General features: G+C 44.8%; 1 protein-coding gene across 1 annotated transcript in view; it reads left to right on the forward strand.

Annotated features, from left to right (window-relative positions):
- LOC8027468 (calcitonin gene-related peptide type 1 receptor) overlaps positions 1-26,303 on the forward strand; it is a 62,341-nt gene extending 36,038 nt beyond the window's left edge. Inside the window, exons 8-14 of the mRNA XM_042293913.1 lie at positions 180-330; positions 1,321-1,381; positions 8,614-8,680; positions 9,520-9,605; positions 10,434-10,569; positions 17,176-17,217; positions 24,284-26,303. Of these exons, the coding sequence (XP_042149847.1) occupies positions 180-330; positions 1,321-1,381; positions 8,614-8,680; positions 9,520-9,605; positions 10,434-10,569; positions 17,176-17,217; positions 24,284-24,496 (756 nt within the window). The 3' untranslated portion in view covers positions 24,497-26,303. The remainder of the gene's footprint in view (positions 1-179; positions 331-1,320; positions 1,382-8,613; positions 8,681-9,519; positions 9,606-10,433; positions 10,570-17,175; positions 17,218-24,283) is intronic.
- Positions 26,304-26,654: the final 351 nt, after the last annotated feature.

Genomic DNA, 26,654 nt, shown 5'->3' on the forward strand with positions numbered 1-26,654 from the left:
CGTTTCACAAAGTGAAGCAAAACATTTGAAACTCTCGCAGTATATGTGCCATACGCATTACATGGTGACGTTGCGGAAGGACAGAAAAAGATCGCACGAAATATTAGCTCTCTCATTTATCTACGTACCTTTGCTGAAATGCTAAGGCTAAGATGATTTGCCATCTCTGTTTGTTGCAGGACCTGTGCAAGGTTCTTTACACACTGTCCCGATACTTCCGTTTGTGCCAGTATGCATGGATGTTTTGCGAGGGATTCTACCTCCACAAGCTGATTGCTTCCGCCTTCGCCGAGCAGAAATCCTTGCTCATTTTCTACGTAGTCGGATGGGGTGAGTCAAAGTTTGGATTGTGAAGTCTGCGAGAAGGATGAGTTGTTCACCGACATCTTCAAAGGAGCAAGGCGTGGTCTCTTATTCACAGATCTCTTGCTTCGTGTTTCTTTCTTCTACTGTCTTATGCGCACCGCAAGTTCATCTGCTTCTTGAGCAGGGGATGCGGTGACATCGGAACGCCGAGCTCTGGTTGACTCCGATTGCGAGAATAATGGGTAGACCTTAAGGCAGCTAGCATTGAGGTCTACCAACTTTTCCTCCATCAGAGCCGATCAGGGCTCGGCGTTCTGACATCACTGCAGACCCTGCGCAAGAAGCAGCCGAACTTGCGCTCCGTGTATACGCTAGTGACGCATTCTCATTGCCAATGGAGCAATAATAAAATGCCAGCGACACGCTACGGCTCGTTTTTAGTAAGTATTCAGTGACTATTGTATCGAAGTACTGATCATTCAGTGATACCTAAGATAATAAGAGATGTTGGGTAGAGTTCGGTTTAATTTATTTTCATTTCCACGTTTTTGTTCATATCTCAAATGACGAAGTATGACATATATGCATGTACTGTAAATGTCACTCTTCTGACGACTTAGTGTTCTTGGCGGTTGAGAGCTAAAAGTGGCGGCTCCGCCGACGCTAACGCTCAGCTAACGTCAAAGCCGGTCTCTCTTGTAATAATTTGCCGTTGCAGGTGTGTTTTTGCTTGTTGGCACGCGCCAACTAAGTGCTATCATCTGATTCTTTGATCCCTGGTAAAGTCGTTAGCTCACCCTCAGAGGCCTGAAAGTCCAGACATGCTTATACAGCTCCACAGACAAGCCCGGGGCGTACAACAATTAGCCTTGGCGTTAATCCTCATCGGAGATGCATGCTGTATTACAAATTGGGCCAACGTTTCACGCCACGGCGTTTGTTTCGGACTAACGTGACGCTTCTGTTTACCGGACAGGGCTCTGACAATGTTTGTTTTTGTTTTCTGTGCTGCAGGTTGTCCCGCTATATTTGTGACCATCAGCGCTGTTCTGAGGGCCATGCGTTTGGGGCACCCGTAAGTTTACACTACTTTATTTATTTTATTTATTACTTAATACAGCAGACTCCGTTAGTGCCCCAGTAAGAGTGGATGCAGAGTACAATTTGAAAGAAATATTCGCTCCCGTGAATATTTCTAGGAAACCCGCGTTTTCTTTTTTTTTCTTTTTTAACCTGCAGCGATGTTCGATGGCATGTGTGGGTCTACCTATGACGTCGTGTTTGTGGCTGCACCTGTTTAGGATATCCCAACTCATGATGTGTATGAATTGTGATATTAATTGAAAAAAAATAAAAGCGATGCAACTATAGCCCATTTATTTAAAGGTCAGTAGAAACTAGTTACCTCTGTTTTGACTAATTTCCATTGCTTTCCATCTCGCAAGGGTTTGATCCCCTCCCGCGCGAGGGAAGAGCACGTAGAATCATGTTTTCTTCTCTTAGTTCCTTTTCTCCTCCGTTACATTTACGGAGTTTGTACGTGTGCATTCTAGAACTTTCACTGCTCATTGCTCCTCCCCCGGATTAAGTAGGTGCATGTTATTGTCTCCCACCGTATGAAAGACCCACTCGCCTAGGCAGTCGACGCGGCGGTGCTGAGCACGTTTTGTCCAAAGGAACTTCATTTTTAGGGAGAGAATAAAAGAAAGGTTAATATATGTCCTCAACCCTAGCAAAGTAGGCCTGCCGTCAGCAAACTGGGAACAGCCGCCTGAAACTGCCTCGTCGAATGGGCCTTTCTTATTGATGTGTACTGTACACTTCACTTGGTCTAAGACGTGGGCGCTTTGTTAGTTATACTCCACCATTATGTGTGGTGTGCGTTTTCTTTTTGTGCACTGAAGTTTTTTTTATGATATGAATTACACTTCTGACGCGGTATCAGAGATTTATGCATGATATTCGTACTATCACTCTGTTCTCAGTGCTTTTCTGGTGTAAAGTCGGATATTTTCTACTTCATTTTCTTATCAGGCCGTTAATTTGAGTACCCGAAATGCGCTGTTATATACTTACGCTGCTTCAGCACTTTAGACTAATTAAACTCGACAAAATTTAACTGGAATTTAATCTCGAAACCAATGTGAATGTGTCAACTCTTTTCTTTTGATTCACGTGGCATACCAAGCTGTCTGTGTTGTTTCAAGCACGACAAAAATACACATATAACTTCACTACTCATCGCTTTAAAGATGTATTCCCACGGAGCACTTACTCCGGAACAAGTTCTTACGAAATCGGTGACGTAACCCTTCTTGCGTCTGGAAATCCCTCATGTTCCAGGCGAAAAAAAGTATGCAAAACGCAAGAACTCGTTCGCAGACCACAGGAACGTATCCGGGGACGAGTCCGCTGACCAGAGGAATTTTGTGTATCACGTGGGCAAGCGTCATGACATATGTTCGCCGACCTGTCGTAGCAGGGTTTTCTTCCATTTTAAACAGATTACATCTTCGCTTTTTCCTGGTCGGCCGATGTCCGTGCCAGGTCCGCGGAGTCGGCTAGATTGGGAAGAACCACTCACACCAAACCGCTCGCGCAACAACTCGCTGCACGAGCCGTCTTTTTTCTTACCTTTTTTTGCGTTTGTTTACAAGACATTTGCTTGGCCGTGTTCTTTGCAACGGTTCACGCTAGTTGACAGCTCATTGAACCGAATCGAATATGTTTATATGTTATTTCTTGTAATTCCCCTATAGGCCTCTGCCGAATCCAAAGAAACTTTAAAAATGACAGTGTTTTACGGTTTTTTTATTGCAAAATTCGTATGCAGTTAACATTCCAGACAAGACCCCACTTTGACAAAAACAATATAATTTCAGAATGTATTGAATATACGGGGCAAAATTAGTTTTCTAAAAGCCCCAAGTTATATGATAACACATACGTATGCAAGGCCATTGCCAGATGTATAAAGGGGCACCAATACCACAACGCGGAATCGTGGAGTCATTAACCCCGTAAGTGTGACGTCACTGCTCCAAGCAAACCGTTGCTAGGGGCGTTGCCACGAACGAATACACGGGACAGGATTTCGCTGCAAAAGAACCTTCGTTCAAAAATTGGATGTGGAATTTAAGAGTCTAAAAAGAGCAGATAGAGGAAGCCAAGATTTTGCACTTACCGCGACAAAACAGTTTGACAAAAATCGGCTGTTTCTGAAATACTTGCGACGTCAACTGCCGGTCTTCGAGACGTCTCCAGATTCCTGCTGCAGACAAGGAGCGCATGACAAACGCACGCGGAATGACTCAAGCATCTGTAACAGTTTGAATCGTTTGCATAATTATAGATTTTTTCTTGTATTTATTTGGAGCATGCAGGTCGAAGAAAACTCATCAGGTTTATAAAGAGGAATTACATTTGCGTGCGATACGGGACACTGTCTGACGAAAATCCTCACACGTATGGAGATCTGCTAAATATACAGCGGGAGAAGCATCTGTTTAGAACGTGCTGTCAGAGCAGCGTCAGACCCACTTTTAGATTTTTCAGTTGACGTGCATTGTAATGTAGGACCAATTATTTCCACTCTAGCATCCACGGTTCGAGACCACAAACTTCATTTTTCAGGCTCTCCATATTCGTGTGTGTTTCGTACCCGCTTGTAAACATCACACTGAGAAAAAATCCCGCTGATTCTTCCGTTTTCAATAAGACTCGAAATGGCGGAAGAGTTAAATAATAACATCGGGTAAGTTATTGATCACGCAAAAGTGGGCTGAAGCAAGATCTGTGCCTCCAGAACTCATTGAAGCGTGTGCTGGCCTGTACTTCGACGTTAATACACTTCACATCGTTGTCGTATGTTATTCAGCTTCACGGAATTTTCAGCCTTCTCAAATATTACTGAAGGCCTCACGGGCAAGCGTTGGCGCGTTCGCGCGCACCTTTAGCGTCGATGAAAGCTTTGCACGGGCATTCTTCGCTTCCGAAATACAACAGAAAGTTAAGAAGTTTGGTCCTTCGTCACCAACTTAATTTAAGGCCGTCGCCTGTTCCCTTAATGGAGCCGCTGAACTAGCGATGCCATCGTGTCGTCTACTTGCAAGTCAAGACGGTTGTGACACTTTATTACGGGTTTTTATCATGACTTTATGGTACTGAGAAGGAAGAAAAAGTCTTAATGCTTAGGCATTTGAAACAGACAATGCCTTCAAAACGTTATTTACTTTTTTATCAGACAATCTTCAACCTCACGTTAAGCCCCCACGCATTCGCTCATAACAACGGCCCCAGCAACCGTGTGTTTGGAACACAGCGCCATGTTTTGACATGATCACTTACGGGGTCAATTATTGGCTTTTAAAAAAAGTATTCAAGCGTAGAATATATGTTTTGTTTTAGAATGAAGGTTAATGAGCTTAGAGTTTTCTTCATATTAAGATTTATGAGAGGATTATTTATCTCGCGTTTTTTTAAGTATATTTATCTTCATTTAACTGAAATATAAATTAAACGCGCAATTGCTAACTGGTAAAATATTTATTGCACTCAACAATAAAATGCTGTGCAAGCTTATTGACTTTTAAAATCTATATTTTGTGTTCCTAAACAAGTTTATCGCTTGCGGAGCATAGGAGTTCGGCGGAATAGGATGCCTTGATATTTGTTCTCGGGTGGTCTGGGTGACAGTCACTTAGTTCCGCACTTCTATGTGACGCCGAATAAAAGTTTTCTCTTTTCAGATGTGGTCCGTCACTGTTCTTTCAAGATTACCAGCCATAATATCAAAAGTGCCCGCGAAACTTTCAATAATTTTATTGAACATATCTCCGTGCAATTTCCATCCGGAGGCTGAGAATTCTCAATTTTTCGTATTATCGTAGAGCTTTAAACACATCCCAGGCGATCTGATGCATCCTCATCCAAGCCTGTTGCTGCGCACGATGTTTGTGCTGAAGGCATGCCAATGCAGGCGCTGTGGTATCAGCCACAATAATTCACAGCATTGTTGCGCTGACCAGTTGCAAAGTAAAGTGCATTTCATAAGTAAGTGCCGTGTTTCTTAATAATCGCGAGCCTTTTACCGTCAGTTGTTTGACAAAACCAGCAGCTAAATGCGTTTCTGACTAATCTTTTAAGGTTTTCTATTCCCCGAAGCAACGTTTATCAGTGTACATCCTCCTTCCAACTTTGTCGCCTTGATGGAACGTGACCCCGGTGCAAAACCTGTCTGTCATTTACAAGCCTTAACATCTTCACTCGGCGTCGGCTTCGTATTTCAATACAAGGTGACCTAGCCGAGCAAACGAACTGTCGAAATAGCCTTGTTTCACACATTAGTCACTGGGTTTTGTCATTTGAAAGAAAGTGCCAACACTCGTCAACGTGAAACTAAAAGTCAAGAAATTTCCTTCGGGAATCACTTACGCATAAGAACCCTCATCTTCTCGGTAGATTTCTATGCATGTCGGAGATTGTTGCGCCCTACGAGCTAGAGGCTGCGGTGGAACCTCTGCGTACCGTACTCGTCCTCAGCAACTAGGCCATTTTAATGCGAAAGCATTAAATGTCCCATGGAGCAAGTTGACGTCATCAGTTTGAAGCTCGAAAACGGCACCTAGTTTCCGTGATTTCACCTTCGGTTCCATTGGCTGGCGCGCGTCGACGGGGCTCCCATTGGCCGCTGCGCTCGTCAGTTTCCACGACCGCTCACCCCATGGCGCTGTGTATCCATCAGCGCGCCGTTAACACGCAGTGTCCAAGGTCACTAGGGGAGTACGCGCTGACCGGCAACGAAAGGTCCGCAGCAGACAAAAAAGGGAGCGGACGAGTGGCTTGCATGCTTTCGCGTTCACGACTCATAATAAGTTTTTAGGTGTACCTCGAGCTTTTTATTTTTTTGCCGTTTTCTTCTCTAGCTTGAAGGTGCGCCACCCTTTTTTCAAAACAACGTGTCACTTCCTCTGAAACAGTATAAGCGGAGAAATACAACTGTGCGGTTCACCTGAATCGCTCAGCGTTCAATGAACTCCCCCGCCATGTAAGACTCTGACCCAGAAGGGCCCATACCGGAGGAAGGGCCGCTGCGTTTCTTCTCTAAGGCCAGAGTTGGCATTTTATGTCTCTGTTTTAGCACTGATCGAATTGGAAGCACCGAACTTGTAGGAATTCTTTCGTGAGCTAAGTTAGGAAGCACACCCCTTCCTCGCGGGGACCCTTTCTGTTTGCCTCCCTCACTGGCAGATTGGCCGGACGCTGACTCGATGCAAATCAAGCATCGCTTGTACTGCGCGATAATTTTTTTCTTAGCTTGGATTGCAGCGATATCTACGACCACAAGGTCTTACAGGTCTTTGGGAGGCGCTGATATTGTTTGATAGAACGTGCAGTGAAAGCAGCGACCGAAGCAACGAGCTTGAACTCGCAGTTCTCACTGCGGTCCACGGTAACCATTGAATTGAGCGCCAGGTCAACATATACTTACCGCGGGCCTGTAGGCTTGTCCATAATGATGTCAATTTCACGTGATACGCACATTTCTCTGGTCCGCGGACTTGGTTCCTACGATTAATCCACCGTATGAATTCATCTGAAAATTTCACTTTTTATAGATATAATTTACGTTTCCTCGACGGCACGCGACTGGTATGAATTGATTGACATAAGACGAAAAGTAAAATAAACGACTTCAATTCATATAAAAGGGAAATGAAACTTTAGGATCGGTGCACATTACGCGTTTTCATGGGCTCAGTACGTATGTTGTCCGAACCTTCGCAGTTTTATGAACCCCCCAAAAACAGCTGCTCAGCCTAAAAAAAATCTCACTATGTAAAAAAAAAATAATTACATTGACGTCATCACCGTGACTGTAGTTTGTTTATTTCCCTTGCGTTCCAGAGATGAGTCGAGGTAAGTCTACGGAGTTTTTACGCAGCAAGCTTTAACTGTATATGGTATGTTCGCTTGCTTGCGCTGGCTTCCGCTGATTGAACGCTGCCTGCCCAGTTGCGAAGAACTTTCTTCGTCGCTTTTTACTTTTACCGAACACTAGGCACTCGAACTTGCCTCAATAGTGTGTCGTGTCTTGTTCGTATGGATGTGCCTGCATATCAACGTCTATGGGAGCAGGGTCGTTATTGAGTGCATTCGCCGCACTTCCGCGGCAGCCTAGAAATAGGACTGAGTGATCTTCGCTCGTCTGACGTGTGGGCTATGTGAAATGACGGATCGTGGTCCGTAAGACATGGTATAATCGGTAGCACAAAGTCCGATGATAAAAACATGCCGGCAGGAATGTTTCTTTCTTTTGATTGCTGTACGATTGAGACTTTCTTCTTTCCCGTGTTTGCCCACATTTGTGCGATATGCTGTCCAAATGTGAAGACGAATGTTGACGGAGTGCTTCTTCATCGAACTCTTTTTCGGTGGAATGGACGTAGGAGGCTCATAGAGATTACCTGAAATTACGACCTATTTCTTTCAGAAATATTTTGGCGTGTGTAAAATAGATATGCAAAAAAGGGCGATTAAAAATTGTAGCACTATTTCTATATTAGTCTGTAATACCGTCGTAATATATGATTTGCTGATATTTCAAATTTGAGTTTTCCTGTTGCAATAATTTTATTGTATTTGGTCAGTCAGCAAAACACCAAGGCACGTGTGTCACACGAACTTTTTTTTAGAATCGTTTGTATGTATTTTTATACCAATTAGACACGTTTAGTTTTGTTTTTAAGACGTCTGCCATGAAACGTTTGATCTAGTTTGAAGGTATGCAAGCGAGTCACGCATGCATGGTCATAGATGCCGCTGCACTGTCTGATGTAAAGACTCTGTGTTGTCCGTCGCTTTGTCTTGCTGTATTAGTTATTTTTACCAGTCGATGTTTTTGTTTGCAAGACATGTTGTTACTTGTAACCACTGTCATGTTACTGCAAGCATTTGAGTGAAAGATATATTATAGGAGTACACTTCCAGAGAGTACGCGTTAATCAATATTAGGCTACTCCATGAACCTAATCTTGAGATATAACGATATAGTCTCGGTCAAAGTTTTCCGGTAACGCTCTCACCTGGCAAAATCTTCGGCTTTACAGTATCACTCATTCTCCTGCGAGAGCATGAGTGATACATTGCAATTGACTTATATCATGAACTTCAATGTAGTATGCCCTCATTTATTTGGTTATGGTCGTGTTGAGATTGCTATAAAGCTGAAGCTAGCAACAGCCAAGGCTGCAATCGTTTTAAGTATGGCAATCAGAATAATTGATGCCCTCGTGCTCTACCTTGCAGTTGTTGGATGGATAACGTCGAGGGCTACAACTGGATCACCCTGGCTCCTGGTCTCTTTTGCCTTTTTGTAAGGTCCTTCTATGCACTTGCGTCATATAAAAAAGTGCACATGTATTAAAAATTTTGTTGCAAAAAAAAAATTGGTTTGAACGTTAGAAACTTTCAAGGACAGCTAGGCATATTGTACCGCAGAGATTCTAAGATTAGAAAGTAGAAAGCACGAAGGCACTTTGTAAGCTTTTCGTTCTATAGCGTTGTCCTTGTTGATAATCGCGGCACTACTAAAGCAGAACTGCAAAACTCCAGTACGTCTACTTTCCTGGCAAGCATTTGGCAGGAAACATCTTGTTCAAGATGAAAGTAAAGGCTGTTTTTTTTTTGTTTTTTTTAAAGTATGAACATACCTAGTTTTGGCCTTGTCATTTGCAGAGCTCTCTCCGTAGCTTGCAGCTATTGGCTCTTTCAAGCACACTTTGCGGAAGCTAGACATACCAGTAGCGCGATTATCTTAAAAAATAGGTATTTTGACACTTTCGTAGAAGGTTTTTTTCAACGTCATTGGAATTTGGAAGTGTCAAATAAGGCGTGGAAGCAGAACTTTTCGATTGCTCGAATATCCCTGAAACAAAACTCGTCTTTCAAATGAATCTTTCCGACGAATGGCTTGAGTTGTGTCAACGGACGACCAACAAGTGGACGAAAGAGAGGTTTCTCTTTTCTCTGTTTGGTTTTCTTTTGCTCTTCGGCTTTTACTTAACGTAATATATAATCTGCTACTAAAATCTAGTCATAGGAAGGAACGCGCGTTTCTCTGCCATGTGAAAGGCAATCTGTGCTAGCACGAAGAGCAATTTCCTAGAATATTGCCGCGATTGACGGGGATATTGCCGATTTTTTTTCCTCCAGGCCAATTTCCTCTTCCTGTGCAACATCATCAGAGTTCTGGTCACCAAACTCCGAAGCACCCACGCCAACGAACCGAGCCAATTTCGGTAAAGCCGGCTGACACTAATTTGTGCTTTTATATCGAGAGTTGGAGACTTTGTGAAACGCGAAAAATTGAATGACATTGGAATACAGCAAAACACGATGGAGTTCACTACAACGTCGAACATTCATTTGCCCTAATCTGAAGCAATGCTTCCTTCACAATACTAAATATGTCAACAATGGGTGCTATAATATCGAGAATGGTAGATTTTTACACATTGATCCAGCCGTAGTTTCTGTTTTACATGTTATCTATTCAAATATTTTCTGAATTTTGTTTTGAGTGGATAACGTGCATTTTTTGTTTTCGATTCATTTATAAGAGTATCGTAAGTTGTTGCGATACGTTCCTGCACGCCTGCAGGCAGTCATAGCTCGCTGTCGAGGTTTTGAATTTAGGAATGACTCCAGTGTGTCCCACTTTTGTCGAGAGCGTGCACTTCAGACTTTTTTTTTAAATTTAGTCTGTGACAACTATGAAGTGTGAGCTTCCGTTTAGAGTTTTCTTTTTTAATTGTCACCATTTTAAAAATTCGAGGTATAATTTGGGATGTTTTTAAGAGTGCCAATATTGTTGTGTGTTTTATACAGTCATAAAAATATATCGAAAAAACGCGTGGTCGAGAGAAAAAAGTACCGCGGTCTCCGCGTCGATAGAATGAACTACAAATTGTCGGAAACTCAAACTCTGACAAAAAGCAGCAGCACTCGCGGCTGAATCCAGATTTCAAAGTTTCAAGACTCCAAAAGTTTTCAAAGGTTTCGCGAGCAAGTAGACGCACCAGATTTCTTGAAGTGATACATTTTCGGCAACCTTATTGCGCTTTCAGGAAAGCGGTGCGCGCGGTGCTGGTCCTGTTTCCCCTGTTCGGGATGCACTTCCTCATGACCGTGTACAGAAGTCCGGCAAACTGCGGGGCTTGGGAGGTGTACCAGTACATCAGCAAAGCCTCGGACGGCCTGCAGGTAGTGCCATGGGTCTTTTTCCCATTGCTTCTTTTATCCTGACTGCACTAAGTTCATTTGCAGCTCTAAAACGCAGGGCTGCGCTTATTTGCTACGGGCTTCTCGTGCCGTAATTTACACTTCGGTCGGCCAATGCCAGAATCTCAGTGACTGCGGAGCCATAACAAGACGCTACGGAGTCTGGAGTCGCCGCTCTCTGCATTCCTTTACTTACCAATGTCTAACGGTTTAAACGCGGCTGATGTAAATGGCAGCAGTTTATAACGCCGACATCGTTTCCCTTTGAATGTAAAATGACAAAACTATTTTTAGTTGGTAAATCTAGCTATGTGTTGTTGGATAACGCAACCTAGAACAACATACGTAACAAGGCTGTACTGATAGATTTTTTTTTATATGTTACCTATGCGGAGCGCAAGTTCGTACGCTTCTCGCACAGGTGTTGTGATAGTGTCAGAAAGCCAAGCTTTGATTGGCTGATTGAAAAAAATAATAATGGGTAGACCTTAAGGCATCAAGCGTTGAGGTCTACCAACTTTCTTTTCCATTGAAGCCATTCATAGCTTGGCTTCGTTTTGACGTCACCGCAACTCCTTCGCAAAAAGGAGGCGAACTTGGGTCCGCATTGGCGTACAGCGCGGGGCTCGATACGTGTACGGCATCAGCGTTCGAATAGGGCACGTATTCTCACTGGTTGAACACGAGCTCGAGCGAAGCGCTGACCCGGCACTCTGGTTGAAATGGTGGTCCGTGGTAGCCTCCAGTAAATTCACGCGACCCGGGCAAAGCAGCGCCATTGCCTTCCCTTCCGGCTAGGCGGACACAGAAAGATGCTAACATGCAGACGACAAAACCTCGCGAGGTGATTGGCTGATCGAACTCGGTTGCCATGACATATTCGCCATTTCGGTCCATTAAAATGTTCAAAGTTTGGAAAGGGTCGTTCTGAACTAGTCGCGCCAAGATCCTAATGGAGCATCGTCGTACTGGAAGCGTTCCCCTCCAATATAAGCGTCTTTGGTATCGTACACGCGACGCAATTTTTAATCGTACCGATCTCCACAGATATTTTACAATGATATTGTTGTTATTTCGTATTTAAAAAAAAAAGACTTTTCAATGCCGCGAGGCTGCGACGCCTTATTTGTGGTGGTAGTACGAAGAAGTGAGCTTGTTTCGCCGGTTTGTGGATAACAATGTCTCGGTATTGAGGAAATGTCTTTATAGAGAAACCTCTGACAGGGAATTTTCATCGGCTCACCAAGGATGGAGATGCCAAAAAGAAACTGCTCCTTCAATGAACCAAAATGGCGACTATACGGGGAGCTTGGTGCTACTTTCCCAGAATGGGTGAAGTTAGTCTCCAGTAGGTGCCATAGAAACTTGAGCACGGATAGGAGGTGTTGCTATGGGTCGCCCGATGCGCCCATTTTTACTATATCATTGATTTCCCCAGGCGCTAACCCTCGTGGCTACCGCATTCGAAGACAGGTTTCCCTTTGTGTGACGAGATCGTTGGTCCAAATCTACCAATCATCTCGGGTGCGAAGCACTGCCAGCGGGGGAAGTGAACTATCTTAAAGGCTTCCCAACTATCACACGATAAGGTTGCTCATTTGCGTCGTGTAGACAATTAGAACATAAGGACCCGATTCGCCTTCCGGATCTAATTCACAAACCCAAAGAAGCCCTGTCATCTTATAACAGAAAATCTACCACTAAGGAGAGGCAAGTGGACACGAGCAATGTTTTACTGTGTTGTTAAAAAATACAACTCTGGGAGGCTTTAAGAGGTATATAGTTTCTGACAGGGCGAAAACAGCAGGGAGGTTGTTTAGTTGGCCGCTCCAGCGCGACCTTTCTACCTCAGATAACACTTTAGCGTCTCGTCACCTTCGAGCATGCGTCCGCAGCCGAAGCACGGCGAAAGGAAATGGGAGCGTGATGGAGGCTGACCACCACAAAGATACGCCGTGCTGTTCCCATCCTGTCACTGACTGTAGAAAGTAAATTATTTCTTACTCCTGTATCTACAACCAATTGAGCAAGGGTGACAACAGATATACATGGACGGATCATGCAACCTAATTAATATACAAAATTTTAATATGTTCCTAGAAATGCTATATTTGACAATTCTCTGGTGACGTTATTCGAAAAACGGATAAAGGAGATTTTTTCTCTTTTTTTTTTAATATTCCAATCTTTTAGTTAGCTCTCTCCATAACGGGAACAAGCATCAAGCGAGGTCAGACACCTTTTTCAATATCTATATAAATTTTTAGTTTGTTATTTAGTACGTTCTAGCAGTATTTTTTATTTTCCTGTGTTCTTTTAAAACGTGTCCCATTATTACTTATCAGATGGTAATGTTTATAAAAGTATCAGATTCAAGGCTCAATTTCAAAATGAAAAGCCGCGCGGTTTGCCGCATTAGGTCACATACAGGTTAAGCGCGCCATCTCTGTGTAGTCGCGTCAACCACACGTGTGGGAGCGAGAAAAGGCTCCAGATACAAATAAAAAATATATATAGTTAGCCGTCCGATTTTTTTTTTTTTTTTTTTTACATTTTGTTAGGAAAGGTGAAGCTACAATGCACGTTTTTTTTTTTTATGCTAGAGCTCGGCTGATGCAACTGCATTTCCTAGAGCAACTTGTTTTTTGCGATCGTGCAAAGTCGGCATGGGTTCTCGGATGTCTATCTTTCCGGTATTAAATACGATAATGTCCCTCCTGGGCTCTATTTATTTATTAAGAATCCACTAAAATGTTTTTTGTAATATATTGTGTGATAGGTGTCAGTTAAGATCTGTATCTAGTTCCAGATTAAAATATTGTTTACTGAGCTCATGCAAAAATATTCGCTCGGACTCTTTTTCCTCGCGTTCTATTATTTTTTGTCTGGACCCATTGAGATTACGATAGTTATCATTATGCAATCATATCTTGTTATTATTAGCCCGTTAATATGAATGCCCCGCTATATGAGCACCATTTTCCGGGACAACCTGGGAAAATACATGCATTTTTGTCTCGTTAATACGGACAACTCGCTTTATGGACGACTTTTTGGGGGAACGGAGGCATCCATATTAACGAGACATTAGTATCTAGTTTTGAGCACGTTTGCACTGCATTTTGAAATACGCAAAATGTTAATGGTGCAAAAGGCGTAATAATGAAATTTCGCTTCGAAACCAGCGAACTATATTTTTCCTCGCTTTTCGCCGTGTACACAAAGTGATATGTCCGCCCGACTCCTTCGGATGAATAGATCGATAGATATCGACCGTATTCTTTATACCGGGCGGTAGCTTACCCCACCTAGCCCCGGCGGGCCGTCGCGGTTCGTCTTCATCGCGCTCCACTCTTCGGCGTCGCGCGTCGTAACGGCAACGAGTGCCCGCGCCCGGTCGCGTTGATTGACGCTCGCTGCCGAACGGGGAGACTTTACTCCAGCCTCATGCGCAACGCGACGTAGCGTAGAGTAGCCCGGCGCGCGTCGGCGAAGCGGCGTAGCACACGACGCAAAAGCAAAGCGCACACCCCGCACACCGACGACGGTGGCTTCCACAGAAGCCCTCGCTCAAGTGCCCCATTCGGGAATGTGGATGTCGGGTCGTCCGGACCAGTCGGAGAGTGTGAGCCGTTCGTTTCTGCGATCTGAACCTGCCGTTCTTGCCATGTGTCGTGGGTTGTTCTCGTGTTCCTGTGTTGGTGTGCATATTTAACGTTCGCGCGATCGACTGGGCGAGTTTGTGCGTGGACGTGGATTGCTCCGAGGATGCGCTACTCCCGCGACGCCTCGTATAGGCCTAACGCACCGGACTCGCATGGACGTTGTGCAGGCAAAAGCTGGAAGCTCGAAGACGCAGGCCGTTCCCGATCGAAACAACGATCGCCGTCAAATCTACGGGTACGGCGGGCCCAGTGCCACATCTGCTATTTAGCCAGCTACAAATATTCAACTGGGCTGTCTCAGTTTGTAGACAATAGTAGCGGTTATGAAAATGGGACTAAATGCTGTATTGTTTGTAAGGGCTCTGTAAGGCGCGTTAGAATTTCGAAAACAATACATAGCGTAATTTAGGCATCGTACGCAGTCTTCCGTGCTAGTTTCTTTAGTGGAAGTGAAAGGCTAGATATGATGGTAGCACACTGGCATCTGTCAGAAAGAGGGCGCTGCGGAATATCGATTGCACCGCTTTCATCAAAGTATTCCGGCGGATTCCCCGGAGTCGATTTGACATGACTCCGCCGAACCTGGCAAGCTGCTAGCTTTAACGGACGCGAGGTTGTGATTTTTTTCCCGTCGACATTTGCCTAGCATTTCGCAGAAAGTAAAAGGGGGGGGGGGGGGGGGGGGTGCACACGTTATCCTTATCATTTTTTATTTTTTTATTTTCGAACCGCTAATTACTGCCCCAAATCGCTGCTTCGAAGCAAGATCACGCCACAAACGAACCGCACACGCCGCTCGCATAAGATTTGTACCCACCAGGAAATGAAAATACGCTGCGCGAGACCAGGCCGATTCCGTGTCGTTTTGCGCTGGCTCACGTGGCGTTCGACAAACTTGAAGTGTAAGCAGCCTTGTCCGCCGAAGGATTTCGAAATCTAACGGCGTCAGGTTGTGAATGTCCATCACGTGCACGCGCAAGCAGCTGCTGAAACATAGTTCTTCCGAGGCAGTGGCAGCTTGAGGCTACTTGGGATCCGAAACCACTCCGGTGATCCGTCCGCAGGCTCGCATCTTCGTCGACCGCTTTACTCGAAGAATTCGCTCTGAGAACGGCTACTCCGAGACCTTTTAACTTTTTTTTTTTTTTTTTTTTTTTTTTTAACAGAGTAAGAGGCCACGCACGACTGAAATTTCTAGATTTGTGGGATGCTTTCAGCGCGTAGATCGCGCTACCACCATAAAATGACAATCTCAGAAACAACTTCAGTGCACCTTTGAATGATGAAATTGAAATATGTTACATTTACAAAAATAAAGTTTGGAATCTCCTCCTTCCCAGAAGCACATCACTCTTAAATATAGTCCCCACCAGTAGGGATGCACCTCCGCCATGTCGGCACTAGTCTATCGTCGCGCGGAAGTAGCTATCGCAGCGTAATGCACCAAGTATGAAACATGTAATCGCAACTCTAGAGGAGGTGACCTCGTCTACCGTCAAATGGGTGACTCAAAAACGGGGATCTCTCGCTTGTCGAAATGTGCTGCTAAATCTTGCCTGGCCTGGCGGTGAAAATGTGAAAGCGTGCAACGGTGATTAGTTGCGCACAGTTGGAGCCGACAGTTGGGTCACTTAAAGAATGAGACGTTTACAATTAAATTTCTCTGTAATGCTGAATTAGAGCGCAGCTCTTGAGGAGGAGGAGAAAAGGGTAGGGAGGGGAGGGAAGGGCATGGAGGAAAATTCACCCGCTAAATTCAGCAGAGAAATTTCCCCACTAAATTTGGCGGAAAAATTTTCCCACTACTTTTAGCGGGGACCTTTCCCCGCTAAATTTGGCGGAAAAAATTCCCCGCTAAATTTAGCTGAAAAAAATTTCTCGCTAAATTTGTCGAAAAAATTTCCCCGATAAATTTAGCAAAAAAATGCCCCCCTAAATTTAGCGAGAAGAGCTTCCGCAAAATTCGGTCGCTGTGTGAGGTCCCGAGGATGACGTCACACGTGACGTCACTCGGGACCCTCATGACGTCACGTGTGACGTCATTACGGGAAACGCCCCATAATGCAACGCGCGGTTACGCCGACGGTGACGCTGCTCAATCGGGAAACGGGCGCCTCAGACTGCGCTCTAAAAAAAATGAACTTACTTTATTAAATCCCCTTGCGTCCACCACGTGTATAATTATCGTTGACACGCGACATTCGGTAATGCGCTAATCGATCGTGACACCGTCATTTCCTTCGAATGATTCTAGGGCGTGGCATACCGCTCTGGTGCTTGACTCAGTCCCTAGCTATTTTAGCAAGGAACGGGATTTATTTATAACAACCCGTGCTTCTTTCGTCAGGCCCATCAGTGAATATCGTTGCCAATATCTGCAACAGCATGGCTTGTGACCACCGCTCCCTATAGTCACTTACAAGATGAGAACGGCAGGGAGGGGCTTCAGTTGTCCCGCCTCCAGCCCGATGTTCGTACCATCCACAACGCTTCGGCATGGTGGAAGGTGCATTGGCACAGCTAACAACGTCTTTCGTGAATATCAAACATATAGGCCATTAGGACTGCTGCCTTTGTACTGGTGTTCTAAAAATATAAAGTCGTGTTGAAAAAAGAAAAAAAACTTGTTGTTTTTTTAGTGACATTGCACCAACTTAGGTGTTAAAAATATCCTTTCATCATTTTGATTTGATTTGATTAATACATAGTATTTTAAAATAGATGTCTATAATATTTTCGCTGAAAAAATCCCAAAGAGTGTGTCCCTGCAACGTATTTTCCGCCAGCTATTGCTCAACTTTATAAGGAAAAAATAGTAAAATGTGTGAGCTTTGAAGCAGGCTGATATGGATGTTCTGTTTCAATGTTTTGTGTGAGTGATTCGCTTCTATAATTGTATTTGCTTTGCCTTTTTTTTTTGCAGGGATTCTTTGTAGCTGTTATATTCTGCTATCTCAATGGAGAGGTAAGTTTCATCCTACAACTTATCACAGTAAGGCAAATGATTAATCTATCGCCTGAGTGAAAATGATAGATTTGGTTGTGTCATTACGTACCCCCAAGTTCGGTCGCACTATTCGATGATTTGCAAAATCCTCGTGTAACGCGTAGCAGTTGAGTCAGGTGGGTGTTTATCCAGGTAGAACGCGAGAGAAGGGCCAATTTCGGCACATCCTGACAGTCCTATGGACCTCATTTGGGCCTAATACGGATTTGCTCCGAGGGGTTAGCTAGTGCCTGAGTAATTGCCTTTGCGGTTTTCCTATTTTCTAACTTTTCTCTGACAAGTTACATAATTGCTTCAGTGCCAGACCTGAGCAAAAAATGCCACGTATGAACAAAAAAAGAAAAGAAGGCAGCAGTGAAGCCTTAATCTGCCACTTGTTTGGCAATTTAAGCCCAAAGGTGCCACATGATAACCGAACAACCGGAAGCAAAGCCAAAATCTGGCACTTGCTTGGCGATTTCGGCCATGAGAAGCCAGACTGCAGCCGAACTACCAATAATGAACCTAACTTTGGCATTTGTTTCGTGAATTAGTGCTAAGATTTTCAACCTCTAGCCAAGGAAGGTGAAGTTCGGCTCTATCTTGGCTTCTTCAGGCACTTTTGTGACCCAAAACAGGACCCTTGTGACCCACAGACAAGCACAAAGTTTTAGCTCAAAGAGCTGTGCTACCTGGGTTATGCAGTGTTTTGTTTATACCTAAACTGCAATAATAAATATACGTGCGTTTTCACTCTTTCTCCAAGTAGACGGAACCGAAACACTGCCATTTGTGGACAAACAAAACAAGAACAGAAGCGTTTAGTTGAGGTCAAAAATGAGTCTAGCGCTGTAACAGTCTACATAGGAAACCAGGGAAAAGTCACGCACAGTGTCAAAACAGAAAACGCAGAGTTGTTAAAAAAAAATTTAGTTCCTTCATGGCCGGAATCAATGCGTAGATTGCAGTGATTGGCTGGGTAGTGATCACGTTTATGTTGCTGCGAATTTTGTTGTTAGAGCACTGCGGTGTTTTTGTTTGTCTGCTTTTACGCACGCATGAACACTCCGGCCTTGTCGTTTGCAAGCCCCCTGCATGGCATTTTTAATATCACACTGATTTTTTTTCGCATTCGTTTTGTTGTATGTTTGTGGTTCCCGTTCTAAAAGTCCAGTTTCTCTAAGGTTTTCTTTTTAACTCCATAAAGCGGTATTCACAAAACGGAGAAATCCCAGGAATTCCTCCAGGGAGCGCGCATCACGTAAAAGAGCTTCACGCTTTTTCGATGCGGCGCAGTGAACTCCGCGGGCCCCAGGGGGAGTGGGAGATGCTCAGGCGGCACAAACAATCACTGTTTGGCGACAAATTGGCTTGATTATAAAGGTAATTTGACGTCAAAAACTTTGGTACCAAGTGTAGAAACCCTCAGAATTATTTGCGGTGGTGTCAAGGATGGTGTGCGGTGGTGTCAGATTCCACTAAGTTTGACAGATGACGCCGACTTCCCAGCCCCTGGCACCTTGTCCATGTGAACGACGAAGTTGAGAAGTTACGCTTTCTGATCATGTCACCGACATCCCTCCGCGGAATTTTCCCCCGTGTGAATACCGCTTAACGTGCATAAAGACTCTGAAGTCTTGGATGCACTCGTTGATTTTATGCAAGTTACGGAGCCATAGCATAAACTTAAACACATCATGGCATTTGTCTGAAGAGCGGAAAGGGATTTGTATTTACATTAGAGCATATTAAATAATAACTGTTATAGTGTACAGCGTGGCCGTGTATACTTGTCAGTCCGGTGAATATTCCATCGCCGAAGCTTCTGTTTTAGCCCTAATGACTTGATCGTTGAATAATAATTAACTCTGTCATTTAAATGTACCTCACAGTTTATCATAGGTAATTAACAATTTATATTTCTTTTTTTAGTTAATAACACACTATTGTCGCCGTCATGCCTTGTAGTTTTCGAAAACATTGGTGCGATTGTGCGTTCCAGGTAAGGTAAAATATATGGTCGTAGTTCATTGCACTTCGCATATAAGCAAACCCAGGTGCATGTTCTTTACTATTTTTGTTATCATCTGAAGTAACTAGATCTCGGCACAGTGTTTAACTAGGCTCATTATATTATGAGCTTCCCTCTTATTGCCAAAACAGCGTTGCGTATTTATCCGCAACATAAACTAAATTTCGGTACCTTAAAAAAAATCGGCACGTAGCAGGTCACACTGCCTCAGCAGCATAACTGCACCGTGGCGCCGTGCGCGACAAGCAGCGTGGCTGCGGTCGACATTCCACGATTAGCAGAGAGCTTACTAGAGCGTCTCTAATAAGATATATCCGGCTTTCATCGACGGCAGGGAAGACATTGTCCAAGAAGTCAAGTTCCACTGTCCTGCAGTTGAGCATGTAATGACTACAAGCTTTCGACGTATCATTAACACACACTATTGAACTTGTTAGCAGCTGATGACACGCAGCCAAGATCTGAACGCGTGACATCAAGGTGGGAAACTCGTAGTCGTGATCTCAAGAATAGGAGCTATAATGGGGCGTCGTTAGCAGCTGATGACACGCAGCCAAGATCTCAACGCGTGACATCAAGGTGGGGAAACTCGTAGTCGTGATTTCAAGAATAGGAGCTACAATGGGGCGTCGCCGAAATATCTTGCCGCTGATAGGCGTCAGGAGTGGGCGCTACTTCGTATGCCTTAGCAGTGCCATGCACAGCGAGAAAAATGACCTCCATCTTCCTTCATTTTAAAGCTACATCGTTGTCCTCTCGATTAGTAGGATCAATGCCTTTGCGACCTCTCTTGACGATACCGTACTTTTCGCACTGTCCGTAAGCCGCGGTGAGATATGTCGTTCGCGAGTGCCGTCTGTACAACGAAAATAATGTATAAGGCCAGTGTCGGAAACGCATGCACGGTAACGTTCGTTATCCTGTTAACCGTGTGTCTGAGAAATGGAATTGTCTCTTACCCACGACGAAAGAATGAAGAGTAAAATGTTGGGCGATAAGTATACGCGGGTCGTAAGTGCTTGAGGGCTACCACATAGATAGCGCCAGTGTGCCAGTGTGTTGTCTCGACGTTAGCGGTCACAAACAGTTGCAACGCAGTCCAGCACACTCGTAAGCGAATGTGTAGACCAGCCTTAATGAGTCGCAGAATCGCAAAGCGAGAGCATGGCTATGCGCATGGCGGTCACTATACCAGAAGTCGTTCGCCCCCTTCCCCTATTTTGTTCTTCTCCGTCCCCTTCCCCCATGGCAGATTCAGGGACAAATCACTCGGTCCATCGAACTCGCCAAATTGGAGTCGTCGCTGGCGAGGGCCAGTGACCGACGGCGCTCGACGCGTACCCAAGTCCTCGCTTCCTGAGGCAGCGCGTTCGTTGCTGGCCGCGTACACGGACGGGCCCCTTGTCCGTGTCTGTGCCACGTCCTGTGAGTGCATCTGCGGCCCAGCGCTGTCTCTGCTTGCTTCCTGGCTGGAGTTTGCTCGCATGCATGTGTGCTTGCTTGGACGCCTGTCTCTTGTTATGTCTGGCTGCATGCATGAATGGCATTCGATTTTCTAGGCCATACGGCGCGCAGGTCAACCCAAACGCGTCCTTCCAGCATGAGAGGAGGAGTTGGCCTCAGAGAGGAGGTACGGTGACGCATGCAGCGAAACTCCGCCCTCACAGCTGTTTGCTCCTCGATGTCTGGGTAGCAGGCGACATTTCGGCTGTGGATTTCTCGTTCTTCTTAATTGTTAGTCGCTGGCTATTGTTAGTCGACAAAACAGCGTACCCTTCGAGATATTTCCTTTTCTCTTTCTTAAAGGCTATGTCCTCGTTCGTTAATAACTACTGGATTTCCAAAACACGTAGAAAAGATAATACAGCCATGACCAGAAACCGCATGTGACACCCGCGTTCGGCGCCTGGACGCCTCACCTTGCGACCACTGCTCCTTCTCTGCAAGGAGTAGACGACGATATTGCTCACTCTGATTGAATAGGTAAAGCGGGCAGAGACAACAAAATGCAGCACTCACTGCGAAGCATGTGCGGTGCTCCTGTGTTTTTTGCTATACTGTATGAAGCAGAGCTAAAGGGCAACGTGAGTTGACGTTTTTGCGTCGCCCTTTCCTTCCAGAATTCAGAATGTGCAAGCCTTCCAGGATTCGAAGATCGTTTGATAATTCTCCGAACCTTTTAACATAACATAAAAATGCACAAGTCTGCAAAACCGGGCTCAGACAGTACGAACTTCGAAGTAGAAATGATGTACATTAAAAAACGAGCGTGTTGGTAAATACTTAAGCAACCGGAAAGAATAAACACAAATCTGGGACGCAAACAGACGATACAACTCTTTCAACTCACAACGACATTTATTTCGTCTCCGTTCAAACGACGGCCATCAAGCAGGTTCTGGGGAGGGAGCAGAGAAGGAAAAAAAGGGGGGGGGGGGTATATGCAGTATTTCATGTACAAAAAAAAAACGGAACAAAAAACAGTAACGCACGCAGACAAGAACTTTGAGAGCCGATCGATTCTTCGAGCTAATAAGGCTAAAAGGGCGCTTCAAATGTTCTTGAGACTTCACGGCGCTGGGGGAACAAAGTAATTTTCTTACCATATTTGCTTGGAAGGCCTGTTAGCTTCGCTTCATAAGATTTTGCCTCGGTTCGCCTCAAGGGTTTATTTTCCCCAGTTAGAAGTGTTATGTAATCGGTGCTTCACCACCTTATAAGTATATATATTTTAAACTTTCTGGTCTACGCTGTCTGCCTTAATTGCTCTTGCTTAACAGGAGAGGATTTAAAAGTAAACATTTAGTCAAAATAAACAAACGGATGCTCTGTGAGCTCGGAAACCAACCATGGACATCCGTAGACTAGGGCGCGAAATATCCGCGCGCACATTGGAAAGCGTCAGGAATCACAGTCCTAACGGAAGTGGCGACGAACAGGTACTAGTTGTACCATTTATGTGAGCATCAGGGTAGCTAGAGAGGATTGGCAGTACGTGCTCGAAACGTTTATGCGTGGTGTATTTGAAAGAGCCGATGTGCAACACGCGCGTCCATCAAACGGTAGAGAGAGTTGTCCCAGTGGCGATCGGTCCATTCATTGTATCTGGTGCCTGGAGCGTATTTCCGACTGGTGTGTTTGCCCTGTCCACAAATGTGGTCTCTTTATTTCTGCCCGATGACTTAATGGAAGCATCATAGTAAACTGCCAGCTGTGATCTATGGCGGTGGCACAGCAGTGCAGGTGGATATGGCAGACGTCTGATCTGCTATGGCTGCTGTGGCTCGCTCTTTGTTCCGAAGTCCACGGAAGCTTCTGCAGCAATGAGTTGGGACGACGCCACGACAGCGACATTGGCGCATTCCGATCGTCTTTTAATACGAAAGCATTAACTATCCTATGGAGCGTAGCCGACAGCGTCCGTAACCGCGAAAGAACGCGAAAGAAATGCCCATTCTCCCATTGACTGAGCGAAACGGCTCCTAGGTAGCCACTGGCGGCCTCTTCACGAAAGCGCGCGCTCGGCCGCAGTTCTCGTGTCAGAGCCCTCAGATTGTCGATCTGGCTCGTACTGATCTGCGCGCACACTGTTCTGGATGGCAAAATGGTGGTAGCCGAAACAGCGTGGTTCCCATTTTCTACCTTCCCCGCCATCCTCCTGCTCGGCGGCTGGCAAGTCACCTCATTGTATTGGAGACTGCAGCTTCAGCGGTGCTCGAAAAAAAACTGCGTCGCTAAAGCTTTTCGCGACACCCATCGGACTTCATTAGCCATATCAATTATCTCAACTGCTCGTCATGTTGTGCAGCTTATGTATACCAGTCACTTTAGTAGCCTTTTGAATGCATGGTCCTGGATTTGCGTGCACACAGATACTCTCTGTTTGTGTTCAATAATTGAGACGAAGCTGAACGAGTATTGGGAGCAGTTTGTTATAACCTGGTTTAAGTTACTTCGGTTTATGAACAATGGAGTGTTTTCATGTGCGCTACATCTCGGATAGAACCGAATGAAGTTTTCTATCTACAATATTCTTACCCTCCGCCCTTTCGATTCACCGATTATCTTGATGGCCTGGATGTGCAGCCATATGCGAAGTGTTCTGAACCAGCATTACACAGAATCATCATTGATCAAAGGAAAGTTCGTGTACTGGTCTTTTGAAGTCATCACAGTGGGATCGATTGCAGACACAGATTGAATACAAGTGCTGCGTTAGGGTTCGGCTTGGCATCGTGTATAATCCAAGCGTAGAACTACGCTTGGATTATACACCTCCTCATCGTGCCAGCTACCCCGCCCTCCGAGCGGTGTCGGTATCGCCGTCGCCGTCGGCTGAACCGTGAGGTCACGTGACCCTCGTGAAGGGGGTCACGTGACCTCATGGTTACGCCGATGGCGACGGCGACGCCGCTCAAGCCGGAAACGGGCGCTTAAGTGCTGCGCTCGAAAAAAATACTACAGCAATAAGTGGATTACTCTAGGCATATGGACCCAAGACGCCAGCAAAAGCACAACGCTTAACTTAAACCACAAGGATTTCACTGACATTAGATTTGAATCTGGAATACATAGCATTTGCTTTAACTAACCTTCATCGGATTCCGTTACTTTAGGACCGCATTTGATAATATAGCTTTAATCGAGGCGCCGGTATGTCTGTCTTGTGTCCGCTTCGGGTGTTGACGACCCACTTTGGCGGTAATAATTCTGTTGCGGGAACATGACAAAGGCTTTCGGAACAAAATCCTTCAAACAATCGGCAAACCAGCTCGTGTTCTGGACCATGCGCGTACCAATTAGCGTGTGTTCAATGATTTGCTAAAGCAGTTCGCTCAGAAGTCATTTAACATGTCCGTAAGACCGGGCCATAACACTTTACTTCATTTTTGCCGATCTAGGTGTTGGTTTCAGTTTTTAACTGCTGCCATACTTACAATGTAATGGAACATGGTCGAATAAGAGGTTATTCTTGCATGATCATTACTCTGAAGATTCGTTTCTCGCTTTCAGGTGCTGTACCTGCTGAAACGTTCCTACGGGAGATATCGCCTGCAGCGCGGCTTCTCGAGTCGACGGGGCCAAAGCATGGCGATGACTCGTATGTCAGTCTCGACGCACGTGTCCTCGGTGGGTGACAACTCGAACCCCAACAACGGATCCATCAAGAAGTACGCCTGCTCCCGCAATGGCGACGCGATCCTCGAAGAGCAAGTCTGGAACTGAATACGCCAGAGGCTCAAACAACATCGATGTCGATGGGAATCTTCGAAGCTAAACAATCTGGTGCTGCGGCGCGGAAGGTGCTTTCTTTTCAAGGCTTAAACCAAACAACTCATCTGAATACCTCGGGAAAGCAATCGCACTCAACAGCCTTATAACTGCGAGAAAACAAAACAAAAGGGAAATGATTACATTCAGCGAAATCGAGGGCGTCTTAGAGTAAATCTTGAGGAGGCTTTGTCATGCTTCTGTCACTCGTGTTCTTAGTTTTATTTTCGATATTCTCAGCTGACGTATTCAAAAGTCATTATTTATTCTGGTGAGCATCCTTGTAAACGAAACTTGACTGAGTATGACCATGTTCTGGTTACCCAAAAAGCAGCTCACTTGATAATCTATTTGCTTCCATTGAGTGGACGCCTTTTATATGCTGCAGCTCGCAAGCAACCTGTTCTTCAGTAACATATTCTTGACGACTAAACCTTATTGAAGGAGGTTATAAAACATTTATTATACAAAAAAAAAATCGCATTTTTCGTATCTGTAGTCTCGGTGAGTTGCCTGAAGATTTGCCATTATTCACTAATATAGCTCAATTTAATTTTACTCAAATTCACTCGGGGTTAATCGTAACGTAAAAAAACACCATACTAAACTCCGAACCAAAGTGCAATCAAGAAACTGTATATAGTTATGGAGTAGGATTGCGGTGCATATTGAATAAGAAAGCTTGTTCGGAAGCACTGACAACACAGTTGATACAGGGAAAATAGAACGGCATGCAGGGCTAGGAAAATGATACCTACCAACACAAAAGGTCCGCAGTACGGCTCACAGTCTTTGTTCGAACGAAAGAAAAATGGTAAACGTTCACTTTACGGAAGAATCCCGCCCCGCAGACGGCCGAAACGTATTTCCGACGTGTGTGTTCTGATTGTGTTGTATATGTGTACCCGACACAGTGAGTGACAAAGTGCTTGCCATTTTTGGACGCCAAGCGAGGAACAAGAGGACCAGTCGCAGGATAACACGTCTCATGTGAAGTTGTGTATTTCCATGTTATGTTAGACATCCCATTCCTTCGGCTGTGTTAATAATTTCTGGGACATCAATAGTTTCAAGGTGAAGGCTTTGCGTTTGGAACGACGGAATGCCTTACGTTTTGAACGATGCCTTAGCCTTAGCGGGCATGCCTTTTATTTATGATTTATTGTAAAAAATTGTTTTTGCGTTACTGTCGACAATTGAATTATCTTTATTTGATGTGGTCACCTACGAATATGTGTGTTTGACCGTCTAATCGTACGATCGCGATCGATATCTAACACCATTATGTCCAAAGACTCATGCGCTAGTCGGCTGACAAAACAATAATCTTACTCATTGGTGTGAATGCACATCAGGTTACTTCATAAAGACCACTACACATCGGAACTTGGTCACACTCCCTTATTCGACCACTTTCTATGCCTCTTTTCATGAACTAGTTAATCATTTTAGCGTTAGAAAGATCTACTCATACCGGTTCGTAGCATGATGATAACCTTGTCCTCATCCTCTCGTCTGTGTGTAAAGCTGTACGTAACAAATGATTCTCATCAATATTACTCACAGTCCATTTGTGTTTTTTCTTTGCTAGTTAGGAAGAGACTGATATCCACTCTCAACGTGCTCGTTCCGAAAATGTCTGTTCCTTAACTCACCTGTGTTTTTTTAATAAATCAAGGACGGCTTTGTTGTGTTCTGCATGTAACTAATAAAATAAAATATATCATGTTTACCGAATGAATAAATATGATAGTGTGGCGGATGGAAGGAGACTCGACGAGCGTCAACTGAAAGTAAAGGTTTCATCGGCGAACTTGTGCCAGAAACAAAAGAATGAGCGTCGAAACAGCAGCAGCGAACGTCGCGTCGTCGGCGTGACGGCTGGCTGGAGCGGAACTGCGAGAGTGCGTCGTCGTCGGGAGAGTCTGGGCGCGGTAAGCTCCTTATATACAACACTCGGTATATCGAATATTCCACATAGAATGTTCGCGAGACTGACTCGGCAAGGTCAGGTTGTCCTCCTCATCTGTTACACTAGCGTAAGAAAAAAACTGTTAAACTCAAATCTTTTAGAAGTACGGAGAAGCGTTCTTTCTTGGTCATGCACGCGGCA

Source organism: Ixodes scapularis, unplaced genomic scaffold (assembly GCF_016920785.2).
Source record: "Ixodes scapularis isolate PalLabHiFi unplaced genomic scaffold, ASM1692078v2 PGA_scaffold5__190_contigs__length_132052651, whole genome shotgun sequence".
In the NCBI taxonomy this organism is placed as follows: Eukaryota; Metazoa; Arthropoda; class Arachnida; order Ixodida; family Ixodidae; genus Ixodes; species Ixodes scapularis.